Genomic DNA, 26,454 nt, shown 5'->3' with positions numbered 1-26,454 from the left:
AAGGAATTTAAAAAAAACAACAAAAATTGATAAGAGATTTGTAGTGGTTGGTATAATTTGTCATTTTACACACACACACGCACGCAAACACACACATATACATTCTGATTATGTGTTATCACAATGGGCTGCATTAAATGTTATACTGGCTTCCCAGAATGCGTGTGGTAGTGTCCTTTTCCTTTCCACTTTATGGAACAGTTTGAGGACCATTTCTTTGAAGGCTCGGTAGAATTTGGCAGCGAACTATGGTCCAAACCGTTTCTTTTCGGGAGACTATTTCTGCTTTGAGTCCATCGCCTGCTGTGTATCAATCAGGTTTGACCTTTTGATTTAATTTTGGGAGCCTAGATGTTTTAGGGATTTATTGTTCTTGAGGCTGTGGGCTCACAGGCTGTGCAGTCTTTCAAATGTGGCTGTTAACAGGAGACAGCCATATTCAAGGTTTGAATGGCATTCTTTCTGTTAAACAGAGTCACTACTAAGATGTACAGCAGTGGGTGTCCTTGAAAGACTTATGTGGATATTTATGTGCATTTTAGGTCTTATATTTGGACAGCTAATAATTGAACTGTATTATTGCCTTTTAAAATGTTCCTAGAGTTAATAAATTCATGGAACGTGAAGGTCGCAGACCTCGTCTTCTTGTGGCAAAAATGGGACAAGATGGCCATGACAGAGGAGCCAAGGTCATTGCTACAGGCTTTGCTGATCTTGGTTTTGATGTGGACATAGGCCCTCTTTTTCAGGTATGCGGCACATTTAGAAAAATAAAAGATAATAGCCACGATGATGTTTTTAAAGTTGTTTTTTTAAAAACCCAACAAATTCTGCATTTTCTAATGTATATTTTCCATTTAATTTATGATAAAAATAGAGCCAAATTCATGATAGCTCAAATTTTTATAAAACGACATATAAATTCAGAATAAAGTTTTTTTTGTTAAATTATTTTCTTTATTTACATTCCAAGTGTTGCCCCAGAATGAAATTTTTATCAGGCTTCAGAAGGTGAAGAGTACTTTAAGAGGCTTTATTAGTGTATTCTTTGAGATTGGTATTTTATAGTCCATGAAGATTACCTTGAATATTCCTGGGGGAAGTTGTTTGTTCTAACTTATACTTTATTTGTAAATTCCAGTGCCAGAGGCGAATGCAGGCCTGGTGTTCATTGTATCGGTAGTGTCAATGTTACTCAAAATCCTAAGATGAGGAAGTACGATAGTCAGTCAGAATCCCCGGATGTTGATAGAAGTGGCACAGTGCTTTGCTTCACCGTTCCATTGTAATAACCAGATCGATCTCTGCTTCTGTGCTCAGACTCCCCGTGAAGTGGCGCAGCAAGCCGTGGATGCAGATGTCCATGCTGTGGGTGTCAGCACACTCGCTGCTGGTCATAAAACCCTCGTTCCTGAGCTCATCAAAGAACTTAGTGCCCTGGGACGGCCAGATATCCTTGTCATGTGTGGGGGTGTGATCCCACCACAGGTATTCTCTTTTCTGTACTCTTCTGCATGTGCATACATGTACATGTGCCCGCACGTACATACGCACACATGAGGTTTGGCTTACAGTTGTTGGGTGAGGGGTTACTTACAGAATCAGGGATGACTCAAAGGCAGCTCCACCACAAAAGCCCGGTCTGCGGTTCTTGGGTAGCTCAGGAGCTCAGAACAATCCCCGCCTCACAGCTCTGGTGGCCAGTCTCTTCCGGCAGCTGCTCATTGCTTCCGCAACCTTGCAGTGGGATCCTTGGGAATCTTGCAGGTTTCAGCCATTCCAGACTTGTGGATTTTGTTTTCTTTTGAGTCATAGGAACCTCTCTGCCTCTTCCCTTAAGGAAGCTTTCAGTAATTCAGAGGCAATTGCTATGTAAAACAACACACACACTCCACACACCATGATGTGTATGTACCAGACTGAGATTATAGATAACATGGATCTAACACACACACAAGCATATGTACACACAGATACAACGACACACATAGACAGAGAGAGAGAGGGAAAGGGAGAGGGAGCGATGCAGTCAGAGTCAGAAGGCAGGCAGACAGACAGATAACATAGACATGTTTCTAAGGATGAATTTGCTTTAGCTGTAGAGGCAAATTGTATCCTAGATCTTACTTGGTAAACTTTGCAGACAGTGCACACTATTGTTTTCTATTAACATTATATTTTAATTCATTATATAACATTTAATTTAATTAATTTAACTCTTTACAAAAATTCTATGAGAAACTCTTAGGAACTTATGATAGTTATCTATCATCTTCATATTCAATGAGCAGTGGCAGAAGGATTCAGATAAGAGCAATAGGTTTCACAATAGAGAGAGAAAAATGCTGTAAATATAGTCTGTCCCCCAACCCTCAATAGTGGTATAGTGGCTTCAGAATGGGTTTGTTAGGTAGCTGCATCGGTTAAAACATCACTCATCCATTTCTTCCATAACCCACCCTCGATTGTTGCCCCACCTCAGAGTTATATCATTTGCATAGCTTTACAGAATTCCTTTACTAGTGAAGCCACTTTGATTGACATGAGTGAAAAATACCCTATTGCTTGCCCACGGAACCAGCTTGTCCTGGATACTACAGGCTACAGGAGAAGGAAGTAGATATTTTAACAAAAATACGAGATCTCTTTGGAAAGGAGAAATAGATGTGAAGTAGCAAACAATGGTATTAGTTGATTATTTATGAGCTGAAAGAACACCGTCCTGTGTTATACTACTGATGGTTTAGAAAAATTAAGATGCAAAAGGGGCTGTCCCCAACCAGGCTTCCACTGGTAACCACTTTTTCTTTTTAATTAGGGTTAGGAGAAAAAATGGATGTGAGTGTGTATGAGGCTTTCAGAAGCAAATGTTTGTAGGCACTGCAAAGACCTCACCTCAGCATCCATTATTAAATAGAGTTTTGCATCTAGATGTACAAACTTTATTCAGAAAAAAGAATATCAAGTTTATACAGTTTTAGGAAATGAGAAAATCCATCTGTATGAGACTGAGCAATTGGTGATGATGCAGTGAGTGGCTTCCACACTTCTGTCTTCCTATATCGAAAGCTTTTAATGTGATCTAGTCAACACGGAAACACCTTAGTCAATATGTTTCTATTTTCATAAGTGTACTTTATGCTTTGGAAAAGAAAGAAACTATTTGTATGGTTTTTATTTCTTTAGATGCAGGTATGAGTACATTAGCCAGATTCTGACAAATGCCTGTGCTCCAGCAGTCCTGTGATGTCAGCCGCAGGCACACCTGTGATGTCTGTCAGTCACAGCACACCTGTGATGTCAGCCGCAGGCACACCTGTGATGTCTGTCAGTCACAGCACACCTGTGATGTCAGCCGCAGGCACACCTGTGATGTCTGTCAGTCACAGCACACCTGTGATGTCTGTCAGTCACAGCACACCTGTGATGTCAGCCGCAGGCACACCTGTGATGTCAGCCGCAGGCACACCTGTGATGTCACAGCACATGCCACCACACTTTGCATGTGGGCTGTTATTCATTAGGATTGCCTATCTGTGGGATAATGAATGTATCTTGTGGTGATGGAAATTCTAACACATAAGCTCTATGGTATAGTATTAAAAGGTAGGAGTTAAACTAATTAAGCCCTAGGAAATAGTTGGATTGATATAAGAGTTGAGAAAAAAATCAAATATGCCATTGCTGGTATTTTCAAGAAATATATTTAAATTTACATTAAGTTTCTTGGTAGAGTCACTGAGGCCATCTTTAACTGTTTTCTGTAATTTACAGTCTGAACACGGCTGCTTCCTATGGTACACTTCTGTGTAGCATGGGTAGCCTTTACTAGGGAATGAGAAGGATCAGACCCCATATACTACTCACTATGAGTTATGTAGCAGGTACCTAAGATAGCCAAGTTTCAAAGTGAAAAAATTATTCCCACTCAGTTTTAGAGAGTTCAGTCCATTGTTTATTTTCCTGCTGCTTTTGGAAGTCTACATTATAAGAAGGAGAGCACAGAGAACGAAAAGTATTGCCTCAGGCTCCAGCATGAAAGATAAAGAAGAATTCTTAGGCTTGTGACCCAAGACCCCTGGTAGATCCCACCTGTTTGGATTCAGCACCTTGTAAACAAGCACAGGACTGGGCCCAAGCTTTTGACGTGCAGGCCTTTGGGGAACTCTGATCAAACGCTAGTTCAGGGAGTATGAGAAGTGCTCCTGGTGCTTAGCTTAGGACTCTTTAGTTACTGAATTAGAAAGTATTAACACCAAGTGCTGAACCCAGCAGATGTAGCCTTTCCTGATATAGTGTTTACAGTTTCTGTAGTGTGATGAAACATGCTCCATCATCACTACTTTGTGACTCAGCCAGGATCCTCACCTCTTGGCATCATTGTCCTCAAGTGCTTAAGCTGACTGAGTGACTGCATGGACTTATAGTTACATTTTAAAGCATGATTTTCCTGGCCTGGTGTGTGGAAGACATTGGGAAGTACCTTTTTATTTGGAAATAGTTTTAAGTTAATAACTAAGGTACAAAAATAAAAATGGCATAAACACTATTTGTGTGCCCTCTGCCTACATTCAGGTATTCCTAATTTTACTACCCACTAAAGGTACATTTAAGGGACCTACTAAAGCCTATGTAAGACTTTGTAGGTCAGCCCTTCTTTTGGGTATCAAAATTTCAGAGTACTCCACAGCCCTGCCGTTTGAATACCCCATTCCCAGTTCATATCTCAGATGTTAGGATAGCACCATGGAGCACCACTTTCTTAGGAAACAGTAATGTGTTAGCCTGTTCTTAACTTGGAGATGATTGCTACCAAATGCTTCAGTCATTCTTACAAGCTCTTAACACATAGCACTTGCTGTCTCGGTCAGTGATGTGTTTTCAGTACTTAGCGGTCCAGTGCTGGGGATACAAAGATGATTGGACATTATCTCTACTCTCAGAAATTCAGGCAAGAAGGACACAGGTTTAGGAGTATATGTTAAATGCTGTTGCATAATTCTTAGCATTGGAGGAGCAGTACAAAGGTAGGAAGGGGTCCTTGGTGGATAATTCATGTGATTGGTAATTTATTGCCTAATTTTGATCATTTGAAAACTGGGAAAAGATCTGTGTTGCAACAGTTAAATATAGGCCAGACTATCTGTCCTGTATGGGGTCAAACCTCAAGGCACATACTAGATTCAGTGTTAGTGCTGAACATGTTCTGATGCTAACACAGCCTAAAGCTTGTTGGAGAACTCAAGCCCCAGGAATCCTTACACACTGTCACTAAAATAAGCTAATGACTGCAGTAGCAGAACAGAAAAACAACAACAACAAAAACAAAAACAAAAACAAAACAAAACAAAACAAAAAGACAAAGAAAACAAAAACCTAGTCTTCATTAGCAGAAGTGATTTACCATGAGGCCAGCATTCACTAGGGAGAGGTATATTTCTAGGAGGAAGTAAATTGACTTTTAAAGTCAATGACATACCATTATAGTAAGTTTAACACATAGAACAATAAGCAGTGAAGATTTAGAGAAAAAATAGGTTTTAAAGCATGGTTCCCTCCTTGTTTAGGCTACATAGCTTCACAAATAACACTGGGCAGATTTCTGGTTTAAACTTGGGGTGTGTGTTGGAGGTTGGTCTGGTACTGCTATGTATTCCGTGCTAAATCCTGGCCCCCAAGACCTGGTTGCCTCTGACAAGGAGATCCTCACATACATGAAGTGATGCAGTATAAACCCTGCTCCCCAGTTTAAAGTTAATTGGTTAATAAAAGGCTAGAGCCTGCGATTGGGCACTAGGAAGAGAAAGGTGGGATTGAGGATTGAGTGAGGGGATTTCAGGAGAGACCAAAGAGAAGGAAAAAGGACAGGAAGGGAAGAGAAGGCCACCATGAGAGGAGATGGACCATGAGCACATGGCCAGGAGAAACAGCAAGTAACAAGGGACATATGGCTGAGATGTGTGTTGGAATAGCTCTCTCACCTGCCCAATCTAGGCCTACATCTTATAAATAAAATACTAGGCCTGTGTGTTTTTTATATGGACTGGCTAGAACATATAATTCCTTTTATAGTCTGATCTCAGTGCTGCTGGTTTTTAGCTGCTTCAGTGAAGGAAGCTCCACAAACAGGGTTCCAGCTGAGAAAGCTTTGGGTGCGCGGACACACACACATATACACGTACACGCTCATACATACATGCACATATGTATAAAATATTTCTTTGCATTTGAAATAATGTTTATTTTAATCAAGCAAATTTGTTCAACAGGATTATGAATTTTTATATGAAGTTGGTGTTTCCAACGTATTTGGTCCTGGAACCCGGATTCCCAAGGCTGCCGTTCAAGTGCTTGATGATATTGAGAAATCTTTGGCAGAGAAGCAGCAATCTGTATAACATCTGGACCTTTAGTTATGACCAAAGAAAGTAGTAGTCAGACTATGTCTACAGGTAATCCCAACATCTGTTAGTATGCTTGCTTTAGAAACCGTATATTAAAGGACTCTGATTATAAATGTGCAATCATGCCAACACACGTGTTTAAAGAATCTGAGTTATAAAAAAATCTCTGAAAATCATCTAAACCAAATATTTTTCAAGTACATTATTTTAGAAATTAAAATGGTATACTGCTTTGAAATAGCTAATAATACAATTCTTATAAATAATTAAACTTTTGTTTTGTCCTTTGAGATGGGGTCTCACTATGTAGCTCTGGCTGTCTTGGAGCTCACTCTCGCCAGTCTGGCCTCAAACTCACAGAGACCCACCTGCCTCTGCATCCCTAGTACAGGGTTAAAAGGTATGTGCCACATGCCCAGCCAATAATTAAACTTTACATTTAAAATTTTGGCTGATTCTTTCTTCAATTTAAGTGTTGATTTGAGTACTAGAAACTCAAGTTTCTGTGTTAATATATTAATAAAATAATAACATTTATCTTATAAGAGATAGTGGATGGTATTTATGGATGGCAATAGACTGGGGTTATGATCCTCAGCCAGATCTACTATTGCTTCAATAAAAGTAGTATTTATCATCTCCTGTACAATGGAGTAGAGGGCATGGCAGTTATGCCTTCCAGGATTGCTTCAACTCCTTCTCAGCATGGGAGTGATATTGCCAATGTCAGAGCTGACCCCAAATTCTGGAAAAGATGTTTGTGAACACTTCCCTAAATGAAGTGCTGATGGACATAGGAATTTGCTATAATGGCAATCTAAGTCTATTACACAAAATAAATGAATTTTCAGATCTAGAAACATGCTTATCTGTATAGATTTTTTTATGAAAGATGTTACAAAAATAAAGATGGTCTGAAGAACCCTTGTAGTGTGATGTTAAGAAATGTACTCATTGAAGGAAGAGAATCACTCTGTGTTAACATAAGGTATTCAATGAAGGTAAGCTGAGCAAAAGGATTCTTTGGTAATTTTCTACATTGTAGATCAGATAATAGTGTGGAGGAAAAATCATATATTGTTGTAGAATTAATACACTGTACTATAATATTGTTTTCAGAACATGATTCTTGGGGAGGGTATCATGATTATTGTTTCCATTTTAAAGAAAAGCAGTTTGACTTCTAGGTCAGCAATGTATTCACTTTGTCATGTACTCACTTATGTACTGTGTATAAAGAAATACATATTCAATAAATGTGATGTTCCTATCATGTGTCATCCAGCACTATGTGCTGGTGACATGGCATATACTGTGTTTTATATATCTACAATTTCTGTTTGATTACCACTTAGAAAAGAATAGTCGTCAAAAGCTACTAGATATTATGTTTATCAAGTGTTTTTTACCTGAACTCCAGGTAATAGTCAAACATTTGAGAATGTGTTTCCCAAAGTCCCAAGAAGCATGACGCTTAGGTGATAAACTTGGTCTTACTGTAGGTTAAGTGTATATCATTATATGTAGGAAACACCAACATTTAGATGTACTATTTGTTTCAGAAAATTCCAAAGGAAATACAATTCTGTCACTTTTTCTGCTTTTAGATCAAAACATCTGGGTTAACTAATAAGCACTTTTGGAATTAGACAGTGACCAAGTATGAAAAGCAAGCGAATGTTCCATAGTCACCACAGATTACACAAGAGGAAAAGATTAGGAAGGCATTTGCTATCCTTACGCCTTCCTGATGGGAACTGGAATCAAAATAGAAAATTTAGTGAAAATTATAAAGCACATTCAAAACATAATGCCAAGAGGATTTACCTTCCTAAGATCCCCGAGTCACAGGTCCTCTCACCAGCTGCTGAAGTGTTCAAAGACACATCTCTCATCACAGGTTGGTTTGTGAATTGTTGTGGTGTGGGCAAAGGTGATGAAGACATATGCCATGTGGCATAGAACACGAATCTTTAAGTGTTTACAGACAAAAGGTAAACAGATCAGTGAGAAACAGCCGACCCTTGCACACACGGCATGGAACTGCAGAGAGAAGAAAACCTCCGTAAGTCAGGGTTTAGCAAGAAGAATCAGTGGGGGAGCGATGTGCCTTATGATTTAATACGAGGAACTGACTTATTAACACAACTGAACCTACAAAAGACCACAACGAGGCAGCTGCTCTCAGCCACAGACATGCTCTCTGCCAGGGGGCAATGAGGAAAGGAAGCAGTGCGTTTACAGAGAACAACCGCAGATGCAGCCTCCCTGTGGTGTCTGTGGAGAAAAGGTTTTCAGCCGCTCTGAGTGGGTCAGATGACTCACTCAGGATAACCACTCATTTGATTAAAGCCTGAATAAGAACTTTAGTTATAAAATCCTTCTCAGTATCATCTAAGGATTCAGAAATGATTGACTTTATGTATGTGCATGCATGTCTGTGCACGTGTCTGTGTGTGTGTGCGTGTGCGTGCACGCGTGCGTGTGTACCTGTGTCTGTGTGTCTGCGAGTGTGCCACAGAACTGACTATTTTTATGTTTCTACCATAAAGTGACTAACCCTGGAGGCTACCTAACTGGACATACACAGTATTAGCAGTTAGAGGATGCTTTCATGTTCCTGTATGGAGAAAGGCACAGGAACCAGAGACTCACACATGTCTGTTTTCTATCCAACATGGCAGCCCACATGTAGAAACAACAGATATATGTATTTGGTGGTATAAAAATTGAAGGAAAATGACACTGAAACTGATTAAAATTGGTTCCCTCCAAGGTATTTGGAAATGCCCTTTCTTACAACTAGTCAATAAAAAGTACTCCTGTTCTCAGTGGTCCTTTATGAACCTCTCACTACTGGGGTTTTGTAAGAAAGTGATGTTAGAATCCAGCCATGTCTCAGCCCTCCTTCCACAGATACTCTATATATCGAGATCCCCTGTTGAGGCATTACAGGCAACCATGCCTGGATTTCTCACTAGGGAAGCTCCTTCACAACTCCTGCTCCCTATCATCTTTCTGCCTAGGAACCAGAGAGCCTGGCTGCAAACTCTTGCTGTGAAACCTCCCATCAACAGAGAGCTGTAAGAACAGGCCTCCACTTCTACCCACAATAGTGTCTGTCCTGAACTCTCCTCAAAGCCCTCAACATATTTTGCCTCTGTCTTGTCCGTAGCATTAATAGTTTTTCTAATAAACTGTTGGTTCCTCATAGTCCTTCTAGATATTTTCTGGAAAACTGCCTCATTTAAAACCTAATAAGTTTGGATAGGGATAACGTCTTTCATGACACAGAATATGCACAATGTTGCCTTTCCTTCTCAAGACTGAGTTAAAGAATGTATAAGTAGCTGGATTTCAATTTATTCTTTTTTTACTTTTAAATTTTTTTAGGAAGAGGCAAGAATAGCTTTTTACATATTAATGGGGCTTCAGTATGATGTTTTGTTAAATGCACAATTGTTTCATGATTCTAACAATGTAATTAGCATATTCATCACCTTGAAGTTACTTAATTCCTTTATGACAAAGTCATAAAAATTCACTTTTAAAGGTAGTTTTAAAAGGTTAATTTTATAGAAATTGAGAGAAGAGCAGGTTTGCCAAGGCTGAGGAGAGTCGGGATAAAGGATAGAAGTTGTTTAAACAACAATGCTACCAATGAGTTGTGGGCTTTATGGCTTCATTGTTGAATGGTTTCTGAGGATTTGACTATAAAGCCTTTTTTTATTTATTTTTTAAGTATGGAATAGAGTTTATTTAGGGAAAGGGGAGGGGAATCAAGGGGGTAGTAGAAACAAGAGAAAGGCAGAGAGAGAGTAGAGGAATAGAGGCTGGCAGTGAACACATGGAGAGAGACGGGAGAGGGGAATGGGGAGAGAAGGGACAGAGGGAAGAGGGGAAGAGAGCAAGAGCCATAAAGCCTTTTTGAATGCTGTCTGTGGGAAGATCAAACTATTCCTAGTCCCATGCAAATATTCCCTTCGCTAGTTTTTCCTTGACGTGAATGCTACAACTTCCGTGGGCAGAGAGGTCTTCCTTGGCATTTTTCTCTTTGATAAGTGACTCTTTGATACTCTTCCCTGCAAGTCCTAGTCACCTTTACCTTCTGATCTCTGACCTCTGCTCCTTGGCTCTATAACACGGACACACTCTGCATATGTTTAATTTCCTATACAGTGTGAGTACAAGACGGCCTCCAAGCAGTAGAGTAGACCTAAACAAAGTGATAACGGCCATGGCAATGGCAAAAGTAAACACTACACAAACAAGACGGGATGCTTACTTTATAACATTTACAAAACTTAACTCAAACTGACCCAAATATAAAAATAAGAGCGAACAAGGGATGACTGAACTTGGCTGTAGGCTGTTGGATGTGATATCAAAAGCACAGGCAACATAAAAAACATGGAAAATTTTACATAAAAATTGAAAATTTGTGCCTCAAAGTACAGTACACAAGAAATGAATAGTCGCATAATGGAAGAATGTTTACTGTAGTGTGCTTTTATAATACCTGATCTCCAGAATATATGTAAATCTCCAGCAAAAGAATGACCATCCAATTTAAAAGTAGGCAAAGGGGATGGTTAAGGTTAAGGTTACCTGCTGCTCTAGCAGCTGGATTCTGTTCCAGTACCCACATGGCAGCACACAATGGTAACTACAGTTCCAGTGGGTCAGATGCTCTCTTCTGGCTTCTGCAGCACCAAGCGTGCACATGGTACGTACATACATAGATTAAAAATAAATCTGAAATAATGAAAATAAAAAGTGGACAAAATTTGAGAGGGATTGAATCTGGGAGGGATTCGGAGGAATAGAGGGAGGCAAGTATCACAAAATACATTGTATGCATACATGAAATTCTCAAGGAATTAAAGATGGTTTTAAAAAGAGTTCGCTAAGGACTTAAGTAGATTTCTCTTAAATTCTGTAGATGTCCAAAAGCACCCATAAAGATAATCACTCTCAATATGCCTTAGTTTTTAAGTGAATGCGAATAGACACCAAGCATTATTTCATCCCTCCTATAAGAATGTCTCTTTCATGGTTAAAACCAAGGGAATGAACAAATGGCTAGGATAGGGGGAATTTGGCACCCTGTGCATTTCCTGAAGGAATTTACTGGGGTTCATTTGTTGTGGAGAACAATCTAGGTCCTGCACAAAACTAAGCATGATTACCATATTGTCTAACAGTTGCAATTCTAGTTGTATACGTCTTGCTTTTTAATGTTCTCAAAAGGTGAATGCAAGGGTTCAAACACATAACTTGTATAGCAATTGTCATGGCCTGTGTCTCCTCAGCCTATAGCCTATATTTTGAATATTGACATTGTGATGGAATTTAGGGATTAGATAAGGGAATCACTGTCCATTCTCCATGCTGGAATATATGTCTTGATAAGAACAGACCATAGGCTCTTGCTCCTTGCTCTTGCCCTCTTCCCCTTTGCCCCTTCTATCCCTGTTCCCCTTCCCCACTTCTCTCCATGTGCTCATGGCTGACCTCTATACATCTCTTCTACTCTTCTTCTATCATTAAACCTTTCTACATGGAAAAATAAGAGACTGTAGATCCTGATCCTTGTCAACACACCTTTAAGGAGGCAGGCACTGGCTTTAATACATCCCTCAATGGAGGCTCACATGTTGATCTCTCACTACTTCTAAAACTGAAATTTTCTATTGGGCTTACAGGACATTATTTTGTTTTAGCAATCTGACAGGTTGACACTGGCTTCATAGTCATAAAAGTCAAAAGGCAGAAACAATCCAAGTTTCTGCCTACTGAAAAATGTGGCATATATTTACGATGAATTGTTTGACCTAAGCTAGAAAAGCAATAGTAGTGCATGCTGCAAAGTTGAACTAAAAGGCATTGTGCAAAGGGAAATGAGTGAGTCACAAAGGGCAGATACTGTATGCTTCTACCTATATGAGATTCCTAGAGGACTTACCTGCACAGAGATGGAGATGGTTGTGGAGAAGGTTGGTGATTACCAGAACCTGGGCAGAGTGGAGCAGGGAATAAGACTGTCCCTGTAGAGTTTCAACTAAAGAGAATGGAAACATTCCCGGAGGTGTAAGGTGGTGTTGATTACACAATAAAATGACCACATAAAAAGCTATGTAGCTGTATATATAAACTTAATTGATAGAATCAATGAAGTGCATTTCACATTTTACCATATTTATGCATTAAGGACAATACCTGGCATATGGTACAGTCTTTAGTCTAAGTATGGGTGGTTCTTTTAAACTGTTTATTTTTATGTGCATGTGGGTTTTGATTATATTTAGGTTGGTACACCACTTGTGTACCCGGTGCCTGCAGAGGTCAGAAGAGGCTGTCAGATCCCCTGGTACTGGGGTTACAAATGCTGCCACGTAGGTGTTAGGAACCAACTGCAGGTTCTCTGGAAGAGCAGCTGGTGCTCTTAACTGTTGAGCTCTCTATCCAGCCTCTATTGTACTGATCTTATTGTATCTCCCATTGCTGCTGTTCTGAATAAATAAACGGAAAGGTCTGAATCACAGAAGAAAGGCAGGGCTAGATCATTTAGAAGGGTTACAATTAGAGGATCTGAAATTTTTATTGGATATTTTATGTATTTATACTTCAAATGTTATCCCCTTACTCGGTTCCCCCCCTCCAGATCTTTCCTCCCCCTGCTTCTATGAGGATGCTCCCCCTCCCACTCATCCACTGCTACCTCACTGCCCCGGCATTCCCCTACACTGGAGAAAGGAGCCTTCATAGCACCAAGGGCTTCTCCTCTGAATTTTTATTCTAGAGCTTGCAAATAGCCGCATACAATTTTAACTCGGTAAATATTAAGAAGGCTCATGTTGCATAGCACAGCAGCAGTGCATAGGCTGCTTTTTATGGACACAGGAGTGAAGATAAGAGTTGAGAGTTTATAGGGATGTTACAGACATTCTAAGCCTGTAAGCTTATCTACTTAGGTACAGCTTGGAGATGGCAGTGATGGAGAGGATGTAGCCATATTTTGAAAGAAAGACTTGTAGAAAGTGAATTTTATCTTCAGAAAGATATCTGCCCACATACTGTATTTGTTGTGTGAAACCTGCTCTCTCTCTCCCACAACCAAGTTTGCTTTTCTGAAGATCTTTAAAAAATGGAGTATCTTTTATCTTTCTTTGGCACTTTCGTACATACACAACACTCCCAATTTTCCCTCTCAACCCTCAGACATCCCAACACATCCTTTCCCTTCTATCTCACTCTTTTGATCCTCCCCGATTTTATGATCGAAAACACAGATATAATGTTAAAATGAAGGAAATTGAAGTTGTGGAATTCTCATGGATTAATACTAGAACATTGTATGCACTCTGGCTTTTGAGCACATGAAAATAATATCCTTTACGATGTAACTGATGATCAACCTTAGTTGTCAACTGGGTGTTTCTGTGAAGGGGGAACCTTAATTGGGGGTGGGGTGCTTTAATTAGGTTGACTTGTGGCCACTTCTGTGAGGCATTTTCTTAATTGCTAGCTGATGTAGGAGAGCCCAGCACAGTGGGCAGTGCGATCCCTGAGGAGATGAGCTTGAGATACATAGGGAAGGTCACTGAGCATGCCAGAGGAAACAAGCCAGCAAATGACCTTACTCCATACTTGGCTTTGTTTCAATTTTGCTTCAGGCTTCTTCATTGGAACTCATAAGAAGCTGGATGAACTCTCTCCTTCATACCGTGGTGTTTAACATAGCATAACACAGCAACAGTAAGCAAACTTGCACTATGGTGTGTGTGTGAGTGTGCGTGTGTGTGCGTGGGTGTATGTACATGGTTTGACATGTGCATGTAGAGGTCAGAAAACAACTTTTAGGATCAGTTCTTGTCTTAATCCCTATGAGTCTTGGGAGCAAAGTCAGGTTGTCAGGCTTGCAAGTGCCTTTATTGGCTATGTCTGTTAAATTTATGACTAAGGAAGATGCCCCCAGCTTTTAGAAAATTTTTAAAAATTTTTATTAAATGTATTTATTAACTTTACAACCTAATATCAGCTCTTACTTTCCTCCCCATACCCATTCTCACAAGTCCTTGCTCCATTCTCCTTAGGAGGGGAATCCCCATCTGTGTGTCAACCCTCCCCTCAACCCTTCACCCCCATACTCCAACCTTTACCCCGCACATCAAGTTGCTGCAGGACTAGGCACATTCTCTTCCACTGAGTTCAGACAAGGCTGTACATTTAGAGTGCGGGATCCACAGATAGACAGGCAGGTAACAGGCTCAAGGACAGCCCCTGCTATGGTTGTTTGGGAGACCTGCATGAAGACCAAGCTGCTCATCTGTTACATATGGTGCAGGGGACCTTGGTCCAGCCCTTGCTTGCTCTTTGGTTGGTGATTTAGTCTTTGAGAGTCCCAAAGGGTTTAGATTAGTTGACCATTCATTTTCCTGTGAACTACTTGTCCTTTTTGGGTCCCTCAATCTTGCTCCCAACTCTTCCATAAGACTCCCCAAACTCCATCTAATGTTTGAGTGTGAGTCTCTGCAATTCTTTCTATTGGCTGCTGTATAGAGTCTTTCAGAGGACAATTATGCTAGGTTCCTGTGTGCAAGCATAACAGAGTATCATAAAATAGTGTTGGGGAGTGGTTCTTGCCCATGGATTGGATTCCAATTTTGGACAGTCATTGGTTGGCCATTCCCTCAGTCTCTGCTCGTTTTTTTCCCTGTACATCTTGTAGGTAGGACACATTTTGGGTCAAAGGCTTGTGGATGGATTGCTGTCCTATCCCACCACTGGGAGTCCTGCCTGGCTACAAGAAGCGACCACTTCAAGATCCATATCCCCCACTGCTAGGAATCTCAGATAGTTTCCTCCTTAGACCCTCTGGAGCCTCTCCCCATCCCAGGTCTCTGACACATCCTAGAGATTGCCCTCACTGCTCAGATGATCTCCCTTCTCTTTCCCTGACTCTCCCCATTCCCCTCCCCATCTCCTCTTCCACCAGTTCGCTCTGTTCATTGACCTCTGATGTCTATTCTGTTTCCCCTTCTGGAAAGATTCAAGCATCCTCCCTTGGGGCCTCCTTGTTATTTGGCTTCTTTGGGTCTGCTGATTATAGCATGGCTATCCTGGACTTTATGACTAATGTCCACTTTTAAGCGAGTACATACCATGCATGTCCTTTTGGGTCTGGGTTTCCTCACTCAGGATGATATTTTCTAGTTCCATCCATTTGCCTATGAAACAAATGATGTCCTCGTTTTTAATGGCTGAACAGTATTCCACATACAATATTTTCTGTATTTTCTGTATATTTTTCAATTGAGGAACATCTAGATTGTTTCCAGTTTCTAGCTATAATCAATAAAGCTGCTTTGAACATAAACGAGCATCGCTTCTCGGTCTTTTGGCTAAGATCAAGTGAGCATAGCTGAGCAAGTGTCTCTGTGGGATGGTAGAGCATCTTTTGAGTATATGCCCAGGAATAGTGTAGCTGGGTCCTCAGGTAGAAGTATTTCCAACCTTCTGAGAAACCTCCAAATTGATTTCCAGAGTGGTTGTACAAGTTTGCAATCTGACCAGCAGTAGAGGGATGTTCCCTTTGCTCCACAACCTCACCAACACGTGCTGTCCTTTGAGTTTTTAATCTTAGCCATTCTGATGTGTGTAAGGTGGAATCTCAGAGGTGTTTTGACTTGCATTTCCCTGCTAAGGACATTAAACATTTCTTTACAAAAATGGCCATTTGAGATTCCTCTGTTGAGAATTCTTTGATTAGTTGTGTACCCCATTCTTTAATTTGTGCAATTTAGAATGCCAATATCTAACTTCTTAAGTTCTTTATATATTTTGGATCTGAGCCCTCTGCCAAATGTAGGGTTAATGTAGGTTACCTTTTCCCAATCTATAGACTGTTGTTTTGTCCTGATGATAGTGTCCTTTGACTTACAGAAACTTGTCAGTTTCATGAGGTCCCTTTTATTAATTAAATGCCTGAGCCATTGGTGTTCTGTTCAGGAAATTGTCTCCCATACTGACTAGTTTCAGGCTCTTTCCAATTTTTTATAAGTGAGAACCTTGGTGGAGGAGTAGGCTGTTCTGGGCCTGATGGGCAGGGTGAAGAGGTTAGAAGGTCAAGGAGTTTGCATGGGACTGTCTCTGATTGACCTTAGACCAATGATTTAACTTCTTAGATCACCTCATGGAGGTAAGAGTCACTCCAAGAGTCTTGTAGCTTATTTCAAGATACATTTGAGTGTCTCTGATGGAGATTTCCCCCTGAGTCTCATTGTGGTGTGGAAGTTGTGAAGTGGTAGGCTGCGATACGCCCCAAAGATTTGACCTCTAGCCTTAATCAGAAGTAATTTTTAAGTTGGATGGCTTAGAAATATTTTAAAAGATCCCTCACCCCATCTCTCTCTCTCTCTCTCTCTCTCTCTCTCTCTCTCTCTCTCTCTTTCTTTGATTTTCAAAATCTTCCTCTTTTCTTTTTCTTTCCTGTAGGTGGCACTCTAAGCCCAGGATTACTCTTTTACTGTTTGTCATGCTACTACTCATTTTTGAAATTCTTTGCCCATAAGCACTGTCAGAAAAATGGCATTCCTAGTCCATTGTTTGGAGCATGTTTTGTTGGTAATTGCATATGAACTGTTCTTCACATGGTTGTTAAGGAGGTCAGTTTATTAGCACCGCAATTAAGATAGGATGGATTAATGTTGAATTCTGTTGTATAAACCCACTCTTAATTTACAAAGACTCATTTTAACTTACTAAATTTTCTTGAACTGTGCCATCTCATTTGAAATTTTTTACTGTGTTGAGTTCTTACTATCTACCATGAAACAAAACTATGAAATAGAGTCTGGTTTACACACTAATAATTACTTGGAAATACTTAAAAAGAGAAGTGCAGAAATAAAAAAATTGTTTCATGATGATTTTTTTTATTATTAAATCAGAGGCAATCTGTTTTCATTGTAATGTGTTTTTCTTTGACTGGTAATTTATAATTGTATTATATTTTGTAATTGTTAAATTCTAATATTACAGCTTTGAAAAATAAAAGAAAATAAGGATTGTCTTCTTTTTCTGCTGCTGTGACTTTTGGTTTTTCGAGGAAACTTCTCATTGTTGGCTTGAACTTCAGCCTCTTAAGTGTGAGATCACAGGTTTGTACCCCAAACATGACTTTCACTCTCTCTTAAATTTGCACAGTTGTAACGTCAATAACCTTATATGTCTGTGCAGACAGCTTTGTTTCTCAGTCTTCTTGGGAATCTTAAGCTTCGCCCACAGTTACTTAGAGGGGTTCAAGACCAGAACAGTGTGATGTTATCCTTAGGTTTCATGAACCATCGTTCTTTGTCAGTCTGTCAGACCATATGCTCATCAGAACAATATTAGTGACAATTTTCTGCCAGAAAGAATAAATCATTATCCAGACATTAAGTATTGAAGAACATAAAGCAGATGTTATTTGACATGTTCCTTTTGATTTAAGGCAATTATGCTTTTAAAAATACTCCCCATGATTATAAATATTCCTGGAAAAAGCTGAGTATGAGGTTGATTGTTTTAATATGTTTCTAAAGCCACTAAGGGAGTCACTACTAATTTTGAGATTAACTCCAGGGTGATATTTACATTGTCACCATGTACTGTAAGATCTGGCTGTCATTTTCTGTTTAATGAAAAGATGATAGAGACCCACTAACTTGTTTAGTAGAAAGACTGAAATAGTGCTTATGTCGTCTTTTGTAGAGGAGTTTTAGTGTAGTAACATGGCTGCTTTGGCAAGGAATCACACCCAAAGATATGATCTGGCCCGAACACAGACACACCCTGGATTGCAGTGTGTTCTGGATTAAATATAGACATACCATTAGTACCCACCTTCAATCCTTAATGATTAATGTAAGGTTAATTTGTAGAAGGAAGAAGCCATGTTTGAAAGTGATGTCTGATTGAGGGGCAGACAAATTGTTGAATCAGAGAAAGATTGAACAGAATGAGTCAGATATTGGATACGACCAACTTTCACAAGAACAAACAGGAAAGAGAGGCTACTTAAAGAGCCATGAGGGAGAGGCTCAGAGAGTTGTGTTCAGTTCAGTTCATCGAGTTCAGAAGCAATCTTTCTAAACAGAACAATTCACTCAGAAGCTGAGAGAAGCCAATTTGAATCTTTAGGAGTTTGAGCCAGAGCATCCGAGTTGAACCAGCCAACAGAAAGAGCATTCAGTCTCAGAGGCTGAAACATTCGGGGCCTAGGTTAGCAGACACAGGCTGGAAACTGAAGCCTTCAAGGGTCTGGGCTTGCAGAAGCTTTCAGCCCTCAGCCTAGGGATAGTTAGAAATGCTAAGGCCAAGCCGTGTATTCACAAAGCTTGGGTGCGGCTCTCATCTCATTCCTTCCTCTGAGAAAGTAAAAGTGACATTTATATTTACAATCTTTGAACAGTACAGCATGCAGTAAAAGCAACATAAAACATTTACCGCCTAGAAAATATTTTATTTTCTGAGAGCCCACCCTGTATCGCAGTATTTAATATGTATTCTAGCCCCTAGAAATGTACTTCGTGTCTAGCTTCTAGAAATGAAAAAAAAAATGCATGCATGCCTCATGGTAACTATGACTACCTGACATGAAGGAGGTCTCCCTGGTGCTGTGGAAGTAGAGAAAGAGGAGCCAGTTTTCTCCTGTGGGATAAGGGAAAGCTTCAATGAAGACACATCTGGAGCTTAAACTGCAGGAGGGATACGGTAGGCAGAAGTGTGATGATATCCAGGAGAGATGTTCGGAAGCACAGCATGCTCACGGAAAAGAGCAGGTAGAGAGGAACATGTCATCCCCCAAAGTGGATGCGAGTGAAAGCATTTTCTAAGAGTTTTTCATTGTTCATTAACTTCTTATTCTGAAACAGCTTTGAAACTGGATTTCTTTCTGGGAGCTTGTTTATTTCACGTAGACCTATTACTGATTTATCAACATTTCTCTATTTCCAAAATATTTCTAACCTTTCATGATTTCTGTATTTTGTGTCTTTTTGTGTCTAAGGAGTTTGAGGATATTGAGGGATAATAGCAATCGGAAATGCCAGGGAAAATGAACAGAAACGTATTTTGCCTGCAGTTTCGTACGAATAGCCAATCCCTTTGTGCTTGGGAAGGTATTTTTCAGGCTATGGAATATGTCCAGCCTACTTTGTAGTCCATTGTAATTATTGAAAATATTGGTCATGTCCGAGCTGAACTCTTAATTTCAATCCATTTTGTAAGGTCCCTATGGAATCCAAGATTATTACACTAAATATATTACTGGTCACAGAGAAATTTTATAGGTAGCCTATAAACTAGTATTTTTTGGTTGAGAAAAATGGTTCTCAGTTATGCAGTTATGCTTATAAATATTTGGATAGGCAACATCAATCATATGGGCATTCTCATCCAAAATATGTGTATTGTCTTTAATTAATTGATAAGTAAGATGTTAAGGATCAGAAAGTAATTTATTATTTGTTTGTTTATTTATTTATCGCAAGACTTAATGTGCCCATTCTTCTAAAATGTCAGATCTTATCATGGAAAACACATTTCATTGTCTCTGAGATAAGTGTAGACTTGCATTTGTTATGTATCAAAGGATACAAACTCTACAATTGAATTTTTAATCAATCAGTTACTAAGCATGACTCTTCAGTGGAGAGGAAATATGAAGTAAAATGACGTCTGAGTTGCTGCTCAAAATGCAGTCACATGAATGGGAAGTTCTACTGCAAACTGACCTTAGGTAGACTGACTGCCTCTTTAGCCTCCTTAAAATGGAGCATGTACTATCTCTCTAACAGGTGTGTATAATCTGAGCTTTATTAGTCTACACAATAGGGTTTGATTTTGGTGACGCTGTAAAGGTCTTAGGGAAGTGAAACAGTAATTTATGTAGAATGTACAGATGAGCAGAGAAAAGGGGATTGGATCTTGCAGTAAGTTGGCACTATACACACACACACACACACCCTATGTATAGCTCAAGCTCCTGTTCTTTCTCCTACCATAATATTTGACCTCAAAGAAAGTATGGATTTAATGAGGCCATTTTGCTTCAAGTATCTGTAATTCCTAGTATTATGAAGAGAAACGACTCCTGAAGAGATTGAGAACAGGGCTTCTGTACTCCATCGGGACCACAGTAGAAAGGAAACAATGTTCTAAGAGATGTGTTCTAACACATCTCTATAGACATATTTTTCTTCTGTCAATTCATTTATTCTCAAATAATGTGAGATGGTTTTAAAGTTCCTGTTTGTATATATGTGCGCATGGGCATGTGGTGGGTATGTTTGAAGGTAATTTTGTCTGTGTGCTGCTGAACATACATGTTTGTAGCTGAAGGTGAAATATAATTCTAGGTTTGTATAGGTACAGTGGCTGTCATTTATATGATTTTGGTCCCAATGTGAAAATGAATTTCTCTTTCTCTTCCTTTGATCCAGGTTTCACTTTCTCATTGAGGCCCTTTGAAAAATAGTATCTCACTCTGTTGGCCAAATTTACTTTAATCTAGAAATTCTCCTGCCTCAGCTTCCCAAGACCTCAAATTGGAGCTCGAAGGCAAGCAGCAACATAAGTCCCACCGGGGACATCGATTCCTATTAATTTTTCGAACTAAATCAATGTGTGACTTAGTCAGTAGACAGATACAGGAAGTAGCTATCATTCAGCCACTAACTAGGATTTGGTTTGGGGTCAAATCCCTTACGTGTTCTTCTGAGCCTCCCTTTTTCTTACTATTTTGATATTTTCCTTAAATTCTCTCTACATAAGTGGGCACTGTAAAGAGAGCCAACTGAGAACATGTTAGCTTTTCTTCCCTTAGTGAGGGAATCATACCTGGGAGTTATGCAGCTGCACTGTAGACGTTTCACATGGGAAAGGAAACAAAATGAGAATTTTCACTTAGCATTGACTATGAGAGTGCTTACAGGACACCGATACCGGAGACATGGTATTTACTTAGTCGCTTTCAAGGTGTGGACTTGTAATTCACAGAACCTACAGCGGCACGTCCCAAGTTCGGTAAGTGAATTTGATTTGAGTCACCTTGTCAGTTTTGAAGCAATGTCATAAATATAAATGTCAAACTCTCCAGGGAAGGCAATGGATATGCCACTTTGCTAGCTTCCGCAAAACCCAATTTTCTGTGCAACCCCTGGTGCATTAAAAAAATAAAATTTAATACAAGAGTTGAAGGGTGTTTCCACCTTTTATTAGCTCCTGAGAAGAAGGCTGCTTCTAGTCATTCAGCCACTCACATCACAGCCACGGTTTCCACATTCCTATGCACCGAGCTCTTCTAGCTGTATAGCCAGCTAAATGACACCCAGAGGGCAGGTCCTTGAAGTGTTTGTTCAGGTGACCACAAATCTAGATTTGCCCTATTTCCTAGAAGGTCAGGCAATGCCAAAGTTTCATTTTTAAAAATTATTTCTGCCTTTGACATCTCTGATGAAATTTCTGCTGAGTGTAGGAAAAACACAGAGAAATTTTGAGTGGATGAAACGAAGTTATTGTCTTGGGGTTTATTTTGCTGAGCACACCCCAATTGTTCAAGACAAGAATTTGTGTTGTAAAGTCAAATCAACACAATTTTATAAAAAAAATAAAATTTACCGAAGATAGGATTAACTCCTACTTTTACTTTTCAACTGCCAGAGAGAAAATCCTTGTCTGCTCTCTATGATTTTGTCCATTTCCAGACCCTCTCAGCTCTTTCCGGTTATAGATTCTTTACAACAACATTCCAGAAACAAAACCACTTAGAATTATAGATTAAGTTGGAGGAAAACTTAGAAAGATAAGGAAAAATCAGATCTGCTTTCAATAGATGTATTTTTGTTTAAATTCTGGGTAGGTCCTAGATCCCGGCATGTCTTGATTTACATGGTTACTGAAGATGTGATGGCCAGAACATAACAACCTGATATGAATAGGAGTGATTCAGGATCACCAAGGCAAAAGGCCTAATTGGAGAGAGTCAAAGACCCCAGATCTGCAAATCACTGTTCTCCAAGGGGTCTGCATGAAGCCATGAAAGAGTTCCCCCAACTCAGACTCCTAAAGATAGGATTTGGAGAATAGACTGTGGTATACTGGCCAACATTCATCCTGACTAATTAATATTCTTGTCCAATATTATGACTCTCAGTATAGTTCCGTAAGGATTCTGTTATGAGGGAATTTCCATTATCAGGGACTGCTTCAAGAAGAGGGAGAAGGAAGCTGGATAAAATACTGTGCTATACCAAAGACTATACATGGACTGACCCTGGGCTCCAACCTCATAGGTAGCAATGAATATCCTAGTAAGAGCACCAGTGGAAGGGGAAGCCCTTGGTCCTGCCAAGACTGAACCCCCAGTGAACGGGATTGTTGTGGGGAGGGCGGCAATGGGGGGAGGATGGGGAGGGGAACACCCATATAGAAGGGGAGGAGGAGGGGTTAGGGGGATGTTGGCCTGGAAACCGGGAAGGGGAATAACAATCGAAATGTAAATAAGAAATACTCAAGTTAATAAAGATGGGAAAAATTATAAAAAAATAAATGGCTGCATTTATTGGAAATGCTTTTTACCAACAACAACAACAAAAAAGAAAATACTGTAGTATAAAATACTGTAGGGAGGTTCTCAGTTGAACTAAAAAGGTGTGGAGGACAGAGGAAGAGCTGGAACAGAGGAAGGACTCGTGACATTTGCCTGGACTGCACTGGCCATTTAACCTTTAACCATCACAGGCATTCCAAGCAGAATGAGTTATGATGCCCACATACAATGAGAAACGAGGCTCAGCATGCTTAAATGGCTTTTCTGTCAAGCTGTGTAATCATGAATTGAAACCAGGGGCATCGCCAGGGCTTGCTCCATTTCCACAGATGGCTGCTTCATTCTTTATGCTACCCCTGTCTTCTCTCTGAAGAGCTACTAAGGGCCTGAGCCAGGCTGTTATAGCAGGAGCCTCTCAGTCATTTGTGCTGTCACTGTTCAATTTAGGCTTGTTCCTCACGTGCTTACAGTATACAAGGACTGCTTCCTCCCTTTTTCCTATTCTCAGCTGCTCCAGATGACCCAGGGACTAAAAATGTCTTTTATCTGCACTAGGAAGCAAAAGAATCACGTTTATTTCCAGGTTCATCTGCTTAGGGGATTGGGAGCCGACCATCAGGTTATTAGGGAAGGCGGGGTGATCCGATAATGATAGGGGCTGACTGAATTCCATGGGAACAGCCTGGATCTTCTAAATATCCGTAGAGGACATCAGTTATCTGTTTGTTCAGGTTCCCAAAGGTCAACACCGTGCAACTGGAGCCAGCCCAACAGGCGCCGTAAATCACAGTTCACCAAGGTGTGTGACCCTCTCCTTTAGGTGGTCCCACCCATTCCCCCATATCCGGGGAAATGAATGGATGCTGAGAAGGCGAGGTAACTCCCCAGGAACTTCCCAGCAAAGCTCTTGTGTGGCAATGACTATGCCCTCCAGTACCTGAATCAAGCAGTAATCCCAAACAGGACAAAACACAAGTAACTTCTACAGACCCGAGGGGACTTACCTCATGGATTCTGTTCACTTGCAGGGTTACAGACTTGGGATTGTGTTGATGTCCCTAAGCACCCCTCGCTGAGGCCACGAGGGTGAAGATATTCCTCATTTTCTTCTCTTGGGCTCCGTCTCTGTGTGTGTCATTTTATGGAAGTTTCACCGCACTCAGTGAGAGTCTGGGCCACGGAATTTGGGAACTACAATCAAAATTTTATGATGACACACACAGACGAGAGACAAAATGTATGGAGGCATTTTAGAAAATGCTCCCTTTCAGGCACCTTGAAAGCACAGCAGCTTGAAGGTTGGAAGGAGGGCAGAGCACAGTGATTATCCTCAGAGGAGAAAAAAAAAAAAAAAAACAACCCAGGCATCAGAATGATTTGAAGATGAGATAAAAAGCAAAAGAGGCTACAATTTTCAGAGGGATTGAGGGTGGGGGACATGGGAAAGATTGGAAGGAAGAAATGGGAACATTTGGAGGGGGAAAAGGGAAGGTGGGAAGGAATGTAATTACATTTTAAGTAAAATACATAAAAAGTTTCCCACTTTTTTGTTTTTTTCTCCATCTTTATTAAATTGGGTATTTCTTATTTACATGTCAATTGTTATTACATTTCCCGGTTTCCAGGCCAACATCCCCTAGCCCCTCCCCTTCCCCTTCTATAAGGGTGTTCCCATCGCCATCCTCCCCCCATTACCTCCCTCCTCTCTTACTAGGCTATTCATTGCTTCTTATGCAGTTGGAGCCCAAGATCAGTCCATGTATAGTCTTTGGGTAGTGGCTTAGTCCCTGGAAGCTCTGATTGCTTGGCATTGTTCATATGGGCTCTCAAGCCCCTTCAAGCTCTTCCAGTTCTTTCTCTGATTCTTTCAATGGGGGTCCCATTCTCAGTTCAGTGGTTTGCTGCTGGCATTCACCTATGTATTTGCCATATTCTGGCTCTGTCTCTCAGGAGAGATCTACATCCGGTTCCTGTCAGCTTGCACTTCTTTGCTTCAACCATCTTATCTAGTTTGGTGGCTGTATATGTATGGGCCACATGTAGGGCAGGCTCTGAATGGGCGTTCCTTCAGCCTCTGTTCTAAATTTTGTCTCCCTACCACTTTCTTATTTTTTAATCAAACTTTCAGAAAACGTGCCAATCATTTCCTATGTTATCCCCTCAGTGTACTAAACCATTATCTCTCCTTCCCACCTTTCCTAGTCCCTTTCTGCTTTTCTTTCTGCAATGTTCTCCCTCCCTCCTCTGACCCTTCTTTTCTCCTTTGTCCTTCTCTTTCCTTACCCTCTTCTCCCTACGTAGTGACTTGCTTGTTTTCCTGCAGTGTCTCCAATAGCATATGTTGGCTTCTAACGCACAATATAGCTTAGGACAGCCCCAAACTCTGGACTACCACCTCCAGAGTGCTTGGGATACAGGCATGGACAACGAACTTACTTTATGTGATGCTTAAGACTGTATCTAGGAAGCCCTCTGCCAGCTGAGCCTCATGTGAATGGTTTTAAAAATACATCTTTTTCTGTTAGGTAGCAGGAGTTTTAAACTCTATGGATAAGTTACTATTGATTCATGTGGGGCGGGGGGGGGTCTCTAAAGCATTCATCTCCATCCTAACATCCTCATCTTCTGTTGTAATCATCTATGCAAGAAATGTTCTTGTTTCAGTGTTTTTATTTCTTTAGTAGTAACACCTCAATATGCATTTTACGTTTCTTTTATCATCCTCATAGATTTCATATATCTCAGACTCAAACAGCATCGAACCTTCCAAACCAATTTTCTAATCACCTTCATTTCCCAGAATCACATAAATTTCTTTTAATATTTCAATGTAGAACATTCAGAAATTCTCCTAACATTTCTGTAATTTTCTATCTACATCCTGTCCTCTATTTCTGGGGATTTTCAACGTATAGATTAATCGACATATATACTTGCACATATTTATGAGACGTAGGGTCTAATTCAATACCTGATCACAGTGAATAATGACCAAACCAGAGTTATTAATCTTGACTTCTCAAGCATTTCTCATTTTTATCTGTTAGAAACCTTTGAGTTTATCTAGTTTTCAAAGGATATATTATACATAGTTGTAGTTGTAGTTATCCTGTGGTGGCATATAACGCCACAGCAGGCTTCTCTCTTTGAGCTAATATGTTTCTTCTTATCTTTCTCCATCCCTGCATCTTGGATTCTACTTTCTATTTTATTGTAGCCAACTTTTTATAACTTCCACAGATGATTAAGGGCACATAGTTTCATCTTTGTTCCTAGCCGATTTAACATAATATAATCCCTGAGTTCCATCTATGTTATTGGCAAAGTAATTTTATTTATTTTTTAGCTGAATAATAGTTCATTTAAAAGCCTCTAAAATAACTTGCTCCTGCACACTTTTGGTGGAATGTAAGTTGACACAGGGAAATGTAACAGAACCTCCACAAACAAAATATA

At 40.1% G+C, this 26,454-nt stretch overlaps 1 protein-coding gene across 3 annotated transcripts in view; it reads left to right on the top strand.

Annotated features, from left to right (window-relative positions):
- Positions 1 to 7,716, top strand: part of Mmut (methylmalonyl-CoA mutase) — a 28,268-nt gene extending 20,552 nt beyond the window's left edge. Inside the window, exons 11-13 of one of the 3 annotated variants that reach the window (NM_001399409.1) lie at positions 602 to 749; positions 1,321 to 1,488; positions 6,270 to 7,716. In NM_001399409.1, coding sequence (NP_001386338.1) covers positions 602 to 749; positions 1,321 to 1,488; positions 6,270 to 6,398 — 445 coding nt within the window. In that variant the 3' untranslated portion in view covers positions 6,399 to 7,716. Of the gene's footprint in view, positions 1 to 201; positions 563 to 601; positions 750 to 1,320; positions 1,489 to 6,269 lie in introns of those variants that run through there. The other 2 variants (XM_039084505.2, XM_039084506.2) reach the window with 2 other exon arrangements.
- The last annotated feature ends 18,738 nt before the right edge of the window (positions 7,717 to 26,454 follow it).

The sequence above is a fragment of the Rattus norvegicus genome, chromosome 9, assembly GCF_036323735.1.
Source record: "Rattus norvegicus strain BN/NHsdMcwi chromosome 9, GRCr8, whole genome shotgun sequence".
Taxonomy (NCBI): domain Eukaryota; kingdom Metazoa; phylum Chordata; class Mammalia; order Rodentia; family Muridae; genus Rattus; species Rattus norvegicus.
This window is presented reverse-complemented; position numbering and strand designations above follow the sequence as displayed.